Source organism: Oxyura jamaicensis, chromosome 7, assembly GCF_011077185.1.
Source record: "Oxyura jamaicensis isolate SHBP4307 breed ruddy duck chromosome 7, BPBGC_Ojam_1.0, whole genome shotgun sequence".
NCBI lineage: Eukaryota > Metazoa > Chordata > Aves > Anseriformes > Anatidae > Oxyura > Oxyura jamaicensis.
This window is the reverse complement of record NC_048899.1, coordinates 7,325,800-7,339,883: the sequence shown is the minus strand read 5'-3', so window position 1 is coordinate 7,339,883 and position 14,084 is coordinate 7,325,800. Positions and strand designations below refer to the sequence as shown.

At 38.3% G+C, this 14,084-nt stretch overlaps 1 protein-coding gene across 7 annotated transcripts in view; it reads left to right on the top strand.

Annotated features, from left to right (window-relative positions):
- The window catches only part of ERBB4 (erb-b2 receptor tyrosine kinase 4), a 578,634-nt gene that overhangs the window by 444,762 nt on the left and 119,788 nt on the right, over positions 1-14,084 (top strand). For all 7 annotated transcript variants that reach the window (XM_035332131.1, XM_035332130.1, XM_035332128.1 and 4 more), the window contains 2 exons: positions 9,934-10,066; positions 12,719-12,841. In XM_035332131.1, coding sequence (XP_035188022.1) covers positions 9,934-10,066; positions 12,719-12,841 — 256 coding nt within the window. The remainder of the gene's footprint in view (positions 1-9,933; positions 10,067-12,718; positions 12,842-14,084) is intronic.

Here is a 14,084-nt window from a genome sequence, read left to right as displayed (position 1 = left end):
ATAAAGGAGCTGCAATTCTTGCAATAATTGGCAAAGTCTCAGTAGGGGTTCTTTAGAACAGTACGCTGGTGGCGCTGTACCTGTGTTGGAAGCATGCGTACAGTGAAAGTCTGCTTAATAGCATCACTTTAGATCAGTTAGTAATTCAAACCATGTAAATCCACTGTAGGAGGGGGGTCTGTATTTGAGGTAGGGTAGATTTATTCCTTTCTAGTATCTATAAAGTGATCTTGCAAGAACTCCCACCACATGCACACTTTTCTATTGCCTATTCAAAACCAGTTAAGTACTTCTTGGAATGATCAAACCTAGAGCGCTTAATGCAGGTGACAATTTGTATGTAAAGTCTGCAAATGATGTCACTTTTTTTCTTTTACTTACACAAGTGTAAGTTCTGTTTCTCAGTTAATTTGCAACAGCTTTTCCAGTGCTATATCAGAACTAGTGGATAACTTGTCAGTGATAATAGCTCATAGACCATCTCGTTCATTTGTGCAGAAATGAAAATGACAACACATTATTGAGGGCATTGTCCAAATGTCCCTTGAACAGCCTGTTCTAGTGTTTGACAAACCTCAGATTAAAGGATTTTTGACTTGTATCTGGTCTGAAGTAGCCCTGATGCGGCTTTGTGCTGTTCCTGCGCGTCCTGTCGTCAGACACCAGGGAGCAGAGACTGGTGCTTCCCTCCTCAGGACCTGGCAGAGCAGTAGCTTGCCTCGTGGCCATTTTTTCTCCAGGTTAGATAAACAAAGTGGCACTAGTCTAGCAGAGGGAAAAGGGTAGGGAATCTGTGAGAAAATAAAAAGGTTGAAATCTGAAGACGGACACGTTCAAAGTAGCAAAATGTCAATGTGTTTTTAATAAGGATTATTAATCCCTGGAGTGATTTTTCCCTGGTAGCATTCCATTTCCTAGTGTTAGGCTTGTAAAATCAAAACTGGAGCTTTTCCTTGCAGGCCTGTGCTGTTGGAAAGAATCGATCTGTGCCAAGCCTGTAGGCTGTGCAGGTATCAGTTCCTTCTGTCCTTGTTTACAGCGTGACAGGACAGTTGCAGGTATGCAATGATAGCTTCTTGCTCTCATCTCTTGGCTCATGTTCTAAGCCTAGCACCCAGGGTTCCTCTTTGAATTGTGATTGCTGGTATCGACAGATCTAGCTACTGAATGCTTCGATTTGATTCTTGTCATCTTTGAGGCACAGAATGAGAGCTCCAAATGACTGTAGACAGGGTTTCTGTTGTACTGGCCATATTCTTGATGATTAACAGTTAGGTCAGTTAAAGGACTTCTGAGTTTTCAAACTAACCTTTGCTAGGGGAGGGGAGAAATTGATTGAGATCTTAATTGTTTGACTGAGCTCTCTTGCGTCGTGACTTTTCGCTTCAACTGTGCATTTATTTTGAATAAAGGTAGCAGTAGTGTTTTTACATGCTAGTGTTTCAGCATTTTTATTTAGTGTGGTACAACTGAAGGCAAGTTGTTTTCCATGACTAATTTTCTGCGCTAATAACATAGACAAAGATCTTCACATTTTTATCTCTATCAGGTTTTCTAAGCCTTAGATGCTAGCGAGGTACTAAGCATCTAATACTTTTTTGCAGTACATACTTCCCCTTCCCCCCACCCCCTTTTTTTTTTCTTTCTCTTCTTAACATCCTTCCCTGCTTTTCCTGGAATAGATGCTTTGTAGCATCTTTGGTAATGTGAAGTTTAGGAAGTACAGTATCTAAATAATGGATTATTTTTAGTTTATATGTAACTTACGAAAGTGAAGCTTTCTTTTGAGATGACTATCCTTTCATCAAAAAAAAAAGCAAAAAAAAAAAGACAAAAAAAAACATCTTGACACTGTTTTCCAGTCTGATATAAATTGTAATGAGATCTTAATGCCCTGAAATTGCTTCACACAATCAATGATGTGGTGTTCTTCAGTTGTTTCTGCAACATGGTTTCCATGTGCTCTCGTTTCTGGTCAGTCCCTTGCAAAAAACACCTTTAGTTGCGAAGCATTCAGATGCAGTGTTAGTGATGTGCAGGTTTCTGTGCATCTTCTACAGGATTCTTAGCGTTCATGTGGATTGCTTTTTCCCCAGATGCTGGTGTGTTCTGTTCAGAGCATTTAACAGCTATTGGAAGAGAAGTATTTTAAATATTTGGAAGATGCATAGATAAGGTGGTATCTGCAATAAGTTCTGCAATGTTGTATTGTAGTGAAATTTGGGAGAAAGCAGAGCTGTTGTACTAAATCATCATTGGCCTTTATGTGGGCCATACTGTACTGCAAGCTAATCATAATAAAACAGCTGTTGCAGAGTCTAGGTTATGCTCAGCAGTATCCTCACCATGGACACAAGCTGTTTTTCTAATCAAGTCACATCTGTGACTATCAGGATGATAGGAGGTTGCTGTGTACATGGACACACACAAAAAAATCACTGGTAGGGCTCAGAATAGAAGGTATGGATAATATTCACAGACTGGTTTCCCTTAGCAGCCTCTACAGCCAGTGAAGTGAAATAGCTTCCTTTGGGTGGCTGTGCAAAAGGAGCAGGTAAGTGAAGGTGGGTGGGCTTGGAGCTTCTAAGCTGAACTTTTTTTTTGGAGTGGTCTGTAGGGAAATGTGGTAGTGTGATGATGACTAGAAGTAAGAGGAGTTGCAGGTTTTGTTTATCTTTGTTCCTCTTGACAGTGCAAGAACTCCAGGAGAGGACTGGTATGTTATATATCCTGGTGTAGGGGGTGGTCCTGTTTAAGCCTTGTGTCAAAATTAGGATCTCAGTTTTCTTCTACCATTTTTCCTCAAAATCAAATGGGATTTTTCAAAGATTGATGTAATTTATGTAGGGCATTTAAACAGACATGATAGTATCCTTGTAATATTACAGTTATAAATCCCAAAGCAGCATCAGGAATATTCAAATAAAAATTCCTTATGCCCTGATCTTTATCTACCTTGGATTTTGCTTGATATTTATGAGCACTGGCCACATTTATTCCCTCCTATGCTCCACAAAGATAAATTTTGCATATTTAGAAACTCTAATGAGGAGAGGCTAAAATACATGTTCAAGTTAACAGCAGGAACATGGCCATTTTTGAGGCATTTATGCCTCAGATACGAGAGAACATTTATGCCAATGTGGAATCAAGTGTTAGTATTTTGCTTTAGACTTCAAAGGAAAGTCTTAGTCCTTTATATATGTAATACATGCACAATATATGGGTGCAAATTTCCAAACACAGTTGAAAAGGAGCCTACAAATCTTCATTCACTCTAATTTTAATCTTAAACATAGGTCCCAAAAATGATCTAAAGCTACCCCTCGTTAAAAAGAACTCAGCTGAAACCCATGTAAGTTCTCCATTTATCACAGAACAAGTGATTGGATATGACAGGATGCCTGAAGATCAGAAACACAGTGTGACTGTTCTGCTCTCATCAGTTTGTCATGTCCCATTTTGTTCTAGCCTTTTTCCCCCTCTGCCAGTGTCCAGTGTCAAACTTAGTACTACCTTAGTCTGCTCACTCGTGAAAAGGCTTGCTCAGAGAAGTGTAGATACACAGCTGGACCAGAAGTGGTCTGGGAGTTGGGACTGTCTTTAATGAGCAGATTCTGAGAAACATGAAGTCATAAAGACTTCAGAGGGAGGCAATCAATGACTGAATCTCAGACTTGATCCCCAAATACAATCCTTAAAAGTTCACTGCCATGGAAGATTCCTGGAGCTTGTGCAAGCAAACGCTGCCCCAAATGATTCAAAGCAAAACAGGAAAGAGTCTGCTGTGCACAACCGCTCAGCCAAGTAAGTATTATATAGATACTGTGCTGTGCTCCTTAAATCTTCTGAAAGACCACTGCAGTCTTACAAGCAAATTTCACTTAGTCATGGATGGATTTGGGTATTTCATGTATTGAATGGCTCAATTACAGCTAAGGTTCACCTGGAACTCCATTTACCAGTGGAATTTGCAAAGTGTTGAGGAAAAATATGAGCACAGTTTTTGTATGGGTTTGCTCGTCTTGGTTAGTTAAAATACTCTCAAATGGTTTTTTTGGTCTTTGTTCTTTACAGTTTGAGTTACCACCAAACTGAAGTGAATTTTCCCTGATGTCTGGAATGGGTTCCAGATATTGTAGAGAATAAAGTAGTGAATGACTAATTCATCATGAGTGCATGTCCTCAGGGATCAGATTTTCTTTTCCATACAGTGTTTCCCACATATTTGTGTGAGCAGACACCTCTATAATTGTTTGTTACGTGTAAAGATGAAAGAGCAAACACGACTGAATCAAACTGTCACCTAATAAATTACTGTTAGTGCTGGCTGCAGTATTCACTCCTCTGTACTGGCACTAGTGGAGCAAAACTGAAAGCAGGTTGAGATACGTTGAGCTTATCAAGGCTTGAGTTTGTCTGTCTGCTTGAAAAGTTGTACAGGTGTTAGGTGGCCAAATTTGTGCCACGATTTCTATTCTCTGTCTGACCAGGCCAGCCCATGTTGAAAGTTTGGCTACCTACTGATGTAATGCGTTGTATTTCTCAGCTCCCCGAGTTGTGTGGTGTGTTTGGCTTCAGCTCTGTGGTGCTTTTGGCTTTGACAGATTGCGAACAGAAAGCAGTGCTGCCAGACGGACTGGTCTCTCGACATATCGTACAGGAGAATGCACCTTATGCTTCTGTTTGAGAAAAGCATGTGTTCTTATTAATAACTGTGTGCACACAAATAATTGTAGAACTTGTTGACTACAACCAGTTGCAGAGAAGCCTGTGTGCTGCAGCCTGAGTTTATTGCCTCTAACAGGACTGCTTTATGCAGAGAGAGACTCCTTAAGCTAATGTTGATGGTTTTAGTTTCACAGCAGTCCATCAGCGCCCATGGTCATTACAGGTCTGGTTTTCTTTATTTGAAGCAAAATATTACTCTTTGTAATGAAAATGGGAAATATGACAAGTTTATAAAGAGGATTGTTCTTTTACTTGATGAACTGGCTTCACCTGTGAGTCCAGTCTAGTGGATTTAACTGGCTTTCTGTCACAGATAAATCAATCCACATTATGTGGGACCTGACTTGGCATATTTTACAAGGAATGTTAATCCATTTACTTAAAGCACAAGCCTCAAAACAAAGTCACCGTGTAAGCTCCTAGTAATACCTTTTTTTTTTTTTCTTTTGTAGCAAAAGAGAAAAATCTTAGCCTGAAAATATCAAGTATGCAAGAGAAGTCATATAGACTTTCAGTTTTGTGGAGAGAGAAGCCCCCGAAAAGCCTCTGTATTAATACTGTAGTTAGAGCAATCTCAGTGTTTATTCCCAGTCAGCTATATTAACATGGAGGTAAATCAGAGTTCTTAGTAACTTAAGGTGGAAATAGAAACATTGTTGTTCTCCTAAATTACTTAAATCACCATTTGGATTTAAAGCTAGTTTTAAAGAAATCCAGTGTGCACTGTGTGCGCTTAAGGATAATAAAGATGTTAAAAAAATTATTCTTAGTACACATTTTTAATGTTTAGAATTCTAGCCCAAATTCATTTTAAAAGCTATCCTCAATTTTTATTTTCCCACCATTTATTTTGCTGATTGAAATAAGGAATCCTATCTTTGCTTAAATAAAATAAAAACACACTGAGAACTGAGTAGGATATACTTTTACAATTCAAGGAATAGACACTCTATATTTACTTGTCTTGTCTGACTGTCATTTTGGCAAACATTTTCTGATAACCAAAATATGCACAAACCTTCAGTAAATTATGTCATTCATTGCATTAAACATTTTGATGCGTCCTTGTAGCTCAGTTGCTCTCAGCAAGACATCTCGATCAGTGGCACATCTGTTCTGCACGTGGCTAAGAACTCTGGCTCTCAGCTGGAAAAGGTGGTGAAAATTTTGAAGTGCGCGATTTGAGTGATTTAGAAACGTGCAACAGCTGAATGGACCTAGATGGGGACTACAGCGTTGTGCTCATGTTGAAAAGTTGTGGCTAAAACTACTTGGCACCAGAGTTTAAGTACAGCTAGTTGATGGTACGATGGAAAAATTTAGCCCATATATAGATTTTAATATCTACATTTAAATGTCAGATTGGTAGTCATCCTGAGATCAGCTGTTATAATTTGTGTTTACACAAGATAAAAGCTAATCTGAACATAAGAGAACATTTTGTTCAAGTTTAAGCATCCTTGGATTAGGCAGAGAAAGGGAGAAGTGAGTCTTGTTCTTGGAAGAGAAAAATATAAAACAGCATATCTTGATGTGAAGAACAGTAGATGAATTCTTCCTGCCCTGAGGAGCACTGTTTTGTGAGCAATTGTGGGTTGTAGAGGTCTGCCAGAGAAGTGCTGCACAGCAGAAAAGCTCTTAAAACATACTCAAATTTGCTTCTCACTCTGGTTGTTTATCTTGTATGTTTTCAATACAAAGATTATCGTTCCAGGATTAGCAGAATCTGTTAAATAGCTGAAAATGCAGCTTAAAAGTCATCTGAATTCCCTTCTGAGGGAAGGGGAGAGGAATGCATAATGTATGAATTGTCCATCAGAAAAAAATATATATATATATACCTTGAAAAAGAACATTTCCAAGCAGCAACCACTTCACAAATATTCAAAGTTAGAATGATTTCTGTCTGAATGCATAGATAAAAAATCTTAAAGTGGGAAGGCTGGGAAAGTTGACGTGGGAACTGAAAGCTCTCTAACAGCTTGGCTTCAAAGCTCAGTTCATTTACGTATTGTATTACATGGGTTAATGCCAAACGTACAAAAACAAGTGTTCTTTCTCAGCTTTATTCTGTGGACCACAATACTATTTCTTTTCCTCCTGCTGCTGTATTCTCCAGTCTAGAGTATGAGACCATGTACTCATCGAAATCAGTAATTAGGCTTTAATACCTGACTCTCTGCACTTTGGGAATTGCAGATGTCTTAATGTTTTGGAGTGGAGTGATACAAGCTCCCCTGTTGAGCATCCTTGTCCATCTTGGAACGCTAACTTTGAACTTCTTGTCTCAAATTTGGTGTGCAGGAGTTGGTATTACATGCTTCTAAATATGAAAACACTATGTACATTTAAAAAGAAAAATATATTATTTATTTCTCTTAAGGGAATGTTATAATCTGACTTTCAAATTTCAGCCACAGACAGACGCGGCTTCCAGTTGAGAAGGCTGAGTTTCTCACATGTAGTGAATTTTTTTTCCCTCTCACCACCTCCCCTGCTGCCTTGTTTTCCAGTCGTTAATTGGGTATTCTGTCCTTAGCTGGTGGAGGGGTGAGGGATAGCAAATCATGCAGGGTTGAATTACAACACAGGGCCCTATTTCTTGGACTTGTAAGTCTATTTTGATGAGCATAAAAATCCAGAAACACTTAGCAGAGAGGATTTTTTTATGCCCTCTGGGATAGATTTTAATTTAGTAAAGGAAGATGGCCACTGTATCAGCAGTTTCTGTTGGTGGGTCCATAGTGAAGCTGAAAGAAACATGAGGTAGATTTGACCTCTGGCTGTCCATATTTATGCTGGATGGGCAGGACCAACACATGACTACTCTCTTTACTTGATTTTAGTCTTTCTGAACCCTAACAGAGAAATGGGGCCTCTCTGTTTTTAAAAGTGACTTTTAAAAAATGACTTTTTTTGAGGGTGATGCTTTTGTCACAACGTTAACGTTGCTCCTGTTAATTTTCATGGAAGTAATTTTAAGGGAAAGTAGTTTGCATTGGTCTGACATAGCCACTTGGATTCACAGAGGTGGTTGTGGGGCAGTAATAGGAAAGTAAATGGATTAAATCCTTAATGCCACTAGAGATAAGGAGCTTTGTGCGTGTCCAGCTTGTATGTGAAGCTGAAATGATGGTTAGGTGCACATGCAAAAAAAAAGATTAGATTAAAAAACAAAACAAAAAAAAATGGGAGAAGGGTTTTGTTTCTTCAGCTATCTCACTGGTCAGTAACACCTTGCAAGGGTCCATGTTAAACAATTTTAACAATTATCTAAAAGAAAAGTAAACAGCATTTTAATGAAATTCAGCAGGGTATTAAATATGAGATACTGCACACACAAAAACAGTGGAGAAATTATACAAGAGAGTAGAAAATGTTAGCAGAAAATATAAAAAGCAAACTCAGCCTAATTAGCATAAGTAAAAATAACCCAAATGGGGAAAGTGACAACTGAAAAGCTTAAGTGCTTAGAAAATAATCTGTGTGTGCTTGGAAACACCAGTGAGATGTGGTACTGAAGCGCACTGATGATACCAGAAAGCTTCAGGCCAGTGACTTGACATTTGCCAGTGTATCAAATAAAACTCATGGCTGTTGACTTTGGGGCTTAGCTCAGTGTTGGTAGGGCGAGGAGAAGGTGCATAGAGTATGATTGCATCCCTCTAGGTCTGTGATGTTTGTATGTGTCATGATTTTATGCAAGGATGGTGGGCCTAGGAGTGAAGACAGCTGGTCATTGTTTGAGTTATTTTTTTTATTATTATTTATTTCTTCCAGCATTGAAAAACTTATTTTCTCATATGCTGTTTCATTCCCATTTTGCTGCCTTTTTAAGCTTAACAGTGTATTTAGATGGTAGCTTCTGAAAATTCAAGTGCACTAAACAATTAGTGTATTTCGTGTTAGTAACTAAAGGTTTGCCTGTTTGAAGCTTTTTAAAAACAAACACTAGCTTTTTTTCAATTCACCATTAAAAATAATGATTTCCTTCTTAAGTCTGCAAGAGTTGACCTGATGGATCATGAAAGATTCATTTTGTAATTTTGTACTTTATAACAATAAAATGGATACAAGGAATGTGTAACTTCCTTTTATTTTGTTGACTAGGCATTATGTCCTCTTGGGAACTATTTATTTATGGCCTTTCATTTAAATATTGTTTTGGACCAGTTTTGGTGTATGTAGTATCATAAAACTATTTGTTTTGGCAGCTGTTACGATGGTTACTATTAATGCACTTCAAAGTCAAGAGGTCTCCTTGTTTTGTCACTCTGTAGTTCGGTAGTGTTAAAAAAAATATATAATTGTTCATACATTGTTTGAACAGAATCCTGCTCAAACAGGTGATGGACCAAATCTCCAGCCTACGTTTGCTTCAGGGGGTGTTTCTTTGTGTAAGTTCTAGTCTGAGAGCTATATAAGCTCTAGTCTTGTGTAAGCACCAGTCCTGTGGGCTTAAGGGCAGCTAGGAGTTGGAGCATGTTAAGTACACTCCAGAAATACATTTCTGGTTGGTATCTGAAAGGAATCCAGGTTGAGTGCTTTGAGATCTCTCTCAAGCAAAGTGCAGCAATGATTTGGCTTTGCTAATAGCAGAACCAGATGGGTGCAACCATCACCAAAATAGTCCTGTGCAATGGTAGTGAACTGAGGGTGTGTGGTACTAGTAATGAATTACTTTGTTCAAGTGTAAATATCTTCCACTTGAGCAAAGTATCTGCGTATGATGCTCCTCACTTCCCTAGACTCAGGAAGGAACATCATGTTTGTAGGTTAGGCAGTTTTTGTTAGTTGGTTGTTGGTTTTCTAAATGCACAAATCCGAGTTAATCTAGTTGGACCCAAAAGTAGGTATGGGCAAACCTCTTGCAGGAGAACTGTAGATGCTTGTATCCTCATTTTGCCATTGCAGATTTGCGTTTACCATCAAAGTGCATGTTGTGTCTCCTTGTCCACACAACTCTTCACATGTGCATGGCAGTTTGGAAAAAAAAAAAAGTGAACCTGGTATATAGATTTAAAAAACAAGAAAAGTTGTAACACATGTTAATGCATTTCCCCTGACTTGCTATTTGGACTGAGTAACTGTTATAAGACAGTTACAACATAAGTTGTTTTCCAAGTGATTATATTTCATGTACCTAGCCATTCTTTGGTCTGTCACCTAGCTAACAATAAAGTCTCTGATTCTGATTGCTAGAACCCCTCTGATTGCTGCTGGAGTTATTGGTGGCCTCTTCATCATCGTCATTGTGGGCCTGACATTTGCTGTGTATGTTCGGCGCAAGAGCATTAAGAAGAAGAGAGCGTTGCGAAGGTTCCTGGAGACTGAGGTGAGCGTGTGTTCCTTCTCAGAAAATACCTGCAAATTTGGGAAGGTGTGCAGAACTGTTCGGCTTCTGTATTAAGGATGTTCAGGTCTCTAATCCAGTTATCAGAAAGGTCTGTAGAAATCTTTTGCTAACTTCTGTAGGACTAAACTGATGGACTAAATGATGCTATTTCAACATGCTGATTTTCTGTACATATGTCAATTTGTGGCTTTTCATGTCTAAAAAAAGATCCATATGATTACATAGCCATGTTCCACCAGATTTTTGAGCTCCTATCCTACTCTCAGTTTAAATTCTGTCCCAGTTCATCAATACATTCAGTAGTTCTCATGCTTAAAAAGGACAAGATTTCATCCAGTGCATACAGAAGTCAACTTTGACTGAAGTAGGTTACTTAATGATGTCTGGTAAAAACTTAAGTTCATCAGAAATGCTTAGATGCCAATATTGTCACTCACTTTTGGCTCCAGTACTTGTATGGCCTTTGTGGTCCACATTTTGTCAAAGTCTCTAGTTCTGTTCAGTAGTAATAATGTGCTTTAATAAGCCAAGATACTTTCCAGAGCATAACCAAGTAAGATTCACAGTTCTGCTGCCAAAAGCACCTAACAGTTCTAGAGGACAGAAAGCTGTGTCCATTCTGTTCTGCTCTTCAATTTGCAGGTAGTGGAGGAGGCAATCTAGGAAATATTCTTAAACATAATATTTAGTCTTTGTCAGTTAAAGCAAAAGTGGTTACTACCGTCTACACAATCCTATACTTTGAGACACTTTGACGATGATATTAAATAAGGGTTCCTGCCTGCAAGATGATAAAGCTTGGAAATACTATTAACTACCGATACTTCAATAGGGCTTTGTTAACAGTGCTGTTCTCTGTTATTTTAAGGGTCCTGTTCCACTAAATTTTACTGTAGCACCTTGGAGCAAATGATTTATGCATCCCTAATCTGTTTTCCTAAATACCTTTATGCCTGGCTAGATTTTGTGTTGTTTGTTAAATACTGTTCAGGTTTCTGAAAAGCTTAACTAATTGCTTTTAGATAGGTAAATGTTGACATCATATCAGCCCCTATTTAAGCATAAGCAGGTAGTGTTTGTTGCATAAGTGAGGTACTGGCTTTGAAGTCCAGTTCTTGTTCTCTGGTCAGATAAAAGCTGTGGCTGACAGCACTTCCTGAGGGACTACTGTCTTCTACTGAATTTGTGGGGAGGCTGTTGTCTTGGCTTAGAAACGGAAAATTAAATCCAGAGTATCCTGAAATAAATACACACAGCTTCAGCTAGAGTCTCTCTTTCTAGCTGCAGGCTATGACAGACCTATCTTTCTATCAGTCATTCTCAGTAATATTCTACGAGGAATTATTTTAGGCCACACAATACTATTTCTCCCTGCCATATTTGTGTTGATGGCTTGTAGCACAGAAGCTGTTTTCACCCTTCACAAACTGAAAATACAGAAGCATTCCTCCAGTCTACCTGATTCTATTTTATAGTGAGCCCTCTTTCCTTCGTCACATTAGCACTGGGTAGGACAAAGGAACTGTTGTATAAAAAAAAATGCATCTCACAAACAATTTCTATGATTACCTGTCTCGTTTCTGTTTGGTTTTGTTATGTTACCATACTCCAGTAATTTCCAGTTAACAGTCTTCCTACCTGAGCCAGAGTAATCTGGTCAACTGATGAAGAAGTCCGTGATGCTCAAAGAGCCATAGCAGTAGTTGGGGAAACTGCAGAGCACAGAGCATTTAGCCTTGTAAACAGACAACTTTGAAATACTGCAGCGGTGTGAAACCAATTTGAGTAGGAGTAGCCCTGAATTATTTTTCTCATCCTGTAAAGGAACAGGCTATTTTTCATTGTTTAAAATGTTGTCCTTTTCATTTATTTTTAATTTATTTTTAAAGAACCATGGTTTGTTTTTTCTTTTTTTTTTTTTTTTTTTTTTTTTCCTGGCAATCATGGTACCATGTTGATTTCTGAGAACATTTTTAACTGAATGTGCCATTGTGGTTCATTTATAAAGATTTCTTGGGACATGACTGTCATCTTGGGCAAATTGCTTAATTGTGCTTCTTTTTTTCCCCCTCAGTAAATTAGTGGTTGTTAAAATTACTTGTCTGCTTTAAGTTGCTTTCTCCTTAAAGTTGTCTTCTTATACAGTATAGCAGAAGTTCAGAAGAGTAGTCCCTTCCCCAGAACAGAGTAAGAATGTGATGATCCATTAAGTCAGAGTTATTTAAAAGAAATATGGCCAACTTAAAAAGCACTAAAATAGGCAAAAATAGAATGTGGTGTGCTGATAATAAATGCTGTATTTCTGTCATGTGGAAAATATTTATACTTCCTCCATTAGTAAAAGTCCTTGGGTGCATTACTGTGACACCGATTCAGTTTCCGGTTCGTAATTCCATCATGCAATTCCTGGTGGAAATTATCACATGGTGAGTGAGGACTTTCTTTATCGTGTCACTCAGTTTCTTAGCATTTGATTTACTTTTAAAGGTGAGAGATTCCTGCAGAAGTTGGCAGATCAGTAGTCGTCACTGTCTTATTCTAGTGTTAAACTGGGTTGATTGTTTTCAGTATAAACTTCTGATGGGTTTTCACACTTTCAGATACTTAACACTGTAGAACTTTCTCTCATAGCTTGTGGAACCCTTAACTCCGAGTGGCACAGCACCCAACCAAGCACAGCTTCGTATCCTGAAGGAAACTGAGCTGAAACGAGTCAAGGTTCTTGGCTCTGGAGCCTTTGGAACTGTATACAAGGTAAGAGTCCTCTCTGCATAGCAGTGACGGGCCTCGTTTAACTTGGGAACAGTCAAGTTCTGCATTGCAGCAAGGCATCTTCTACTGTGGGTGGATTCATGACCCATGTGTATCTGGGAGACTGATAGAACAGTGGACGTAAGTGTTCATTGTTAGGCAGACTCACAGATGTGACATCTTGGTGAGAAAAGGAGTGTCAGCCACGAGCATCCGTGCGTGCAAAAGGAACACACAAGCTGGAACGTCTTGCTACTGATTTTAAATGCAGTATTGTTGTTGGCTATTCTGTTCTTTTGTGATGGCTTTACAGTACAGTTTTAGCAAGTTAGATAAATTTTGTCTCATTTCACAAATGTCACATAGGTTTTGTAATAGCTATTATATGATGTTATACAGTATTATCATTGGCTAAATTTTAGTACCTTCTGTTTCTATCAGTTTCATAGTAAATACTAGCTATGTTAATGCACTCTAGAGCAATCCGGATAAAAGAGCAGAACCCAAAGGGAAAAATATTTTAAAGACTTTATTTATTTACTTTTTTTTAGATCTGTTGTTTTGTTCAATTTTTAAAGGCTCGAAGTAGGGCTTAAGGAATAAGTCAGACCAATCACTAAACCCTCTGGGAGGAACTCAAACGTGTCAAATCAAGGTGATGGTTTTCAGGGCAATGAAGGAGCATAGATACAGTGTCTGTCTCCAAACTGGGGGAGGAAATGGAAGAAGTACAGATCAGATGACTACAACAACGTCACCACAATACTTTTCAAATAATAAATTTGAAAATAATAAAATGATAGAGACAGGTAACACAAGATTGCCAGGAACACAGAATAGATTAGATAAGAGTGATGGTAACGTAGCACAAGAGATGGGCTGAATTGTAGTTATAAGGCTTACTTCTTAGCCATCTCAGCTTTTAATCCTTACATAACAGTTACTTAGAGAAATAACATTTAACTATTTCAATCCAAATATATTGTTCTCAAGGTGTCCTATTTCTGCATGATGGCATGACCTAATTGCTGGTGATACTCACTAGTGGGAGTTTGCAATAGTTTCAGTGGGATTAACATCAAAATTCAGAACAGGAAATCTAGATTCTTGTTCAATTTTATGGGAAGCAATAGGCAGTGGAAAACTCTTTGACATGCTTATGTTGCTCCATCTAAAGCTGGTTGTGGGCAGGAAAATTAAGGGGGCCTAAGAAGGGCATTTACTGGCATAAAACATTCCACTTTAC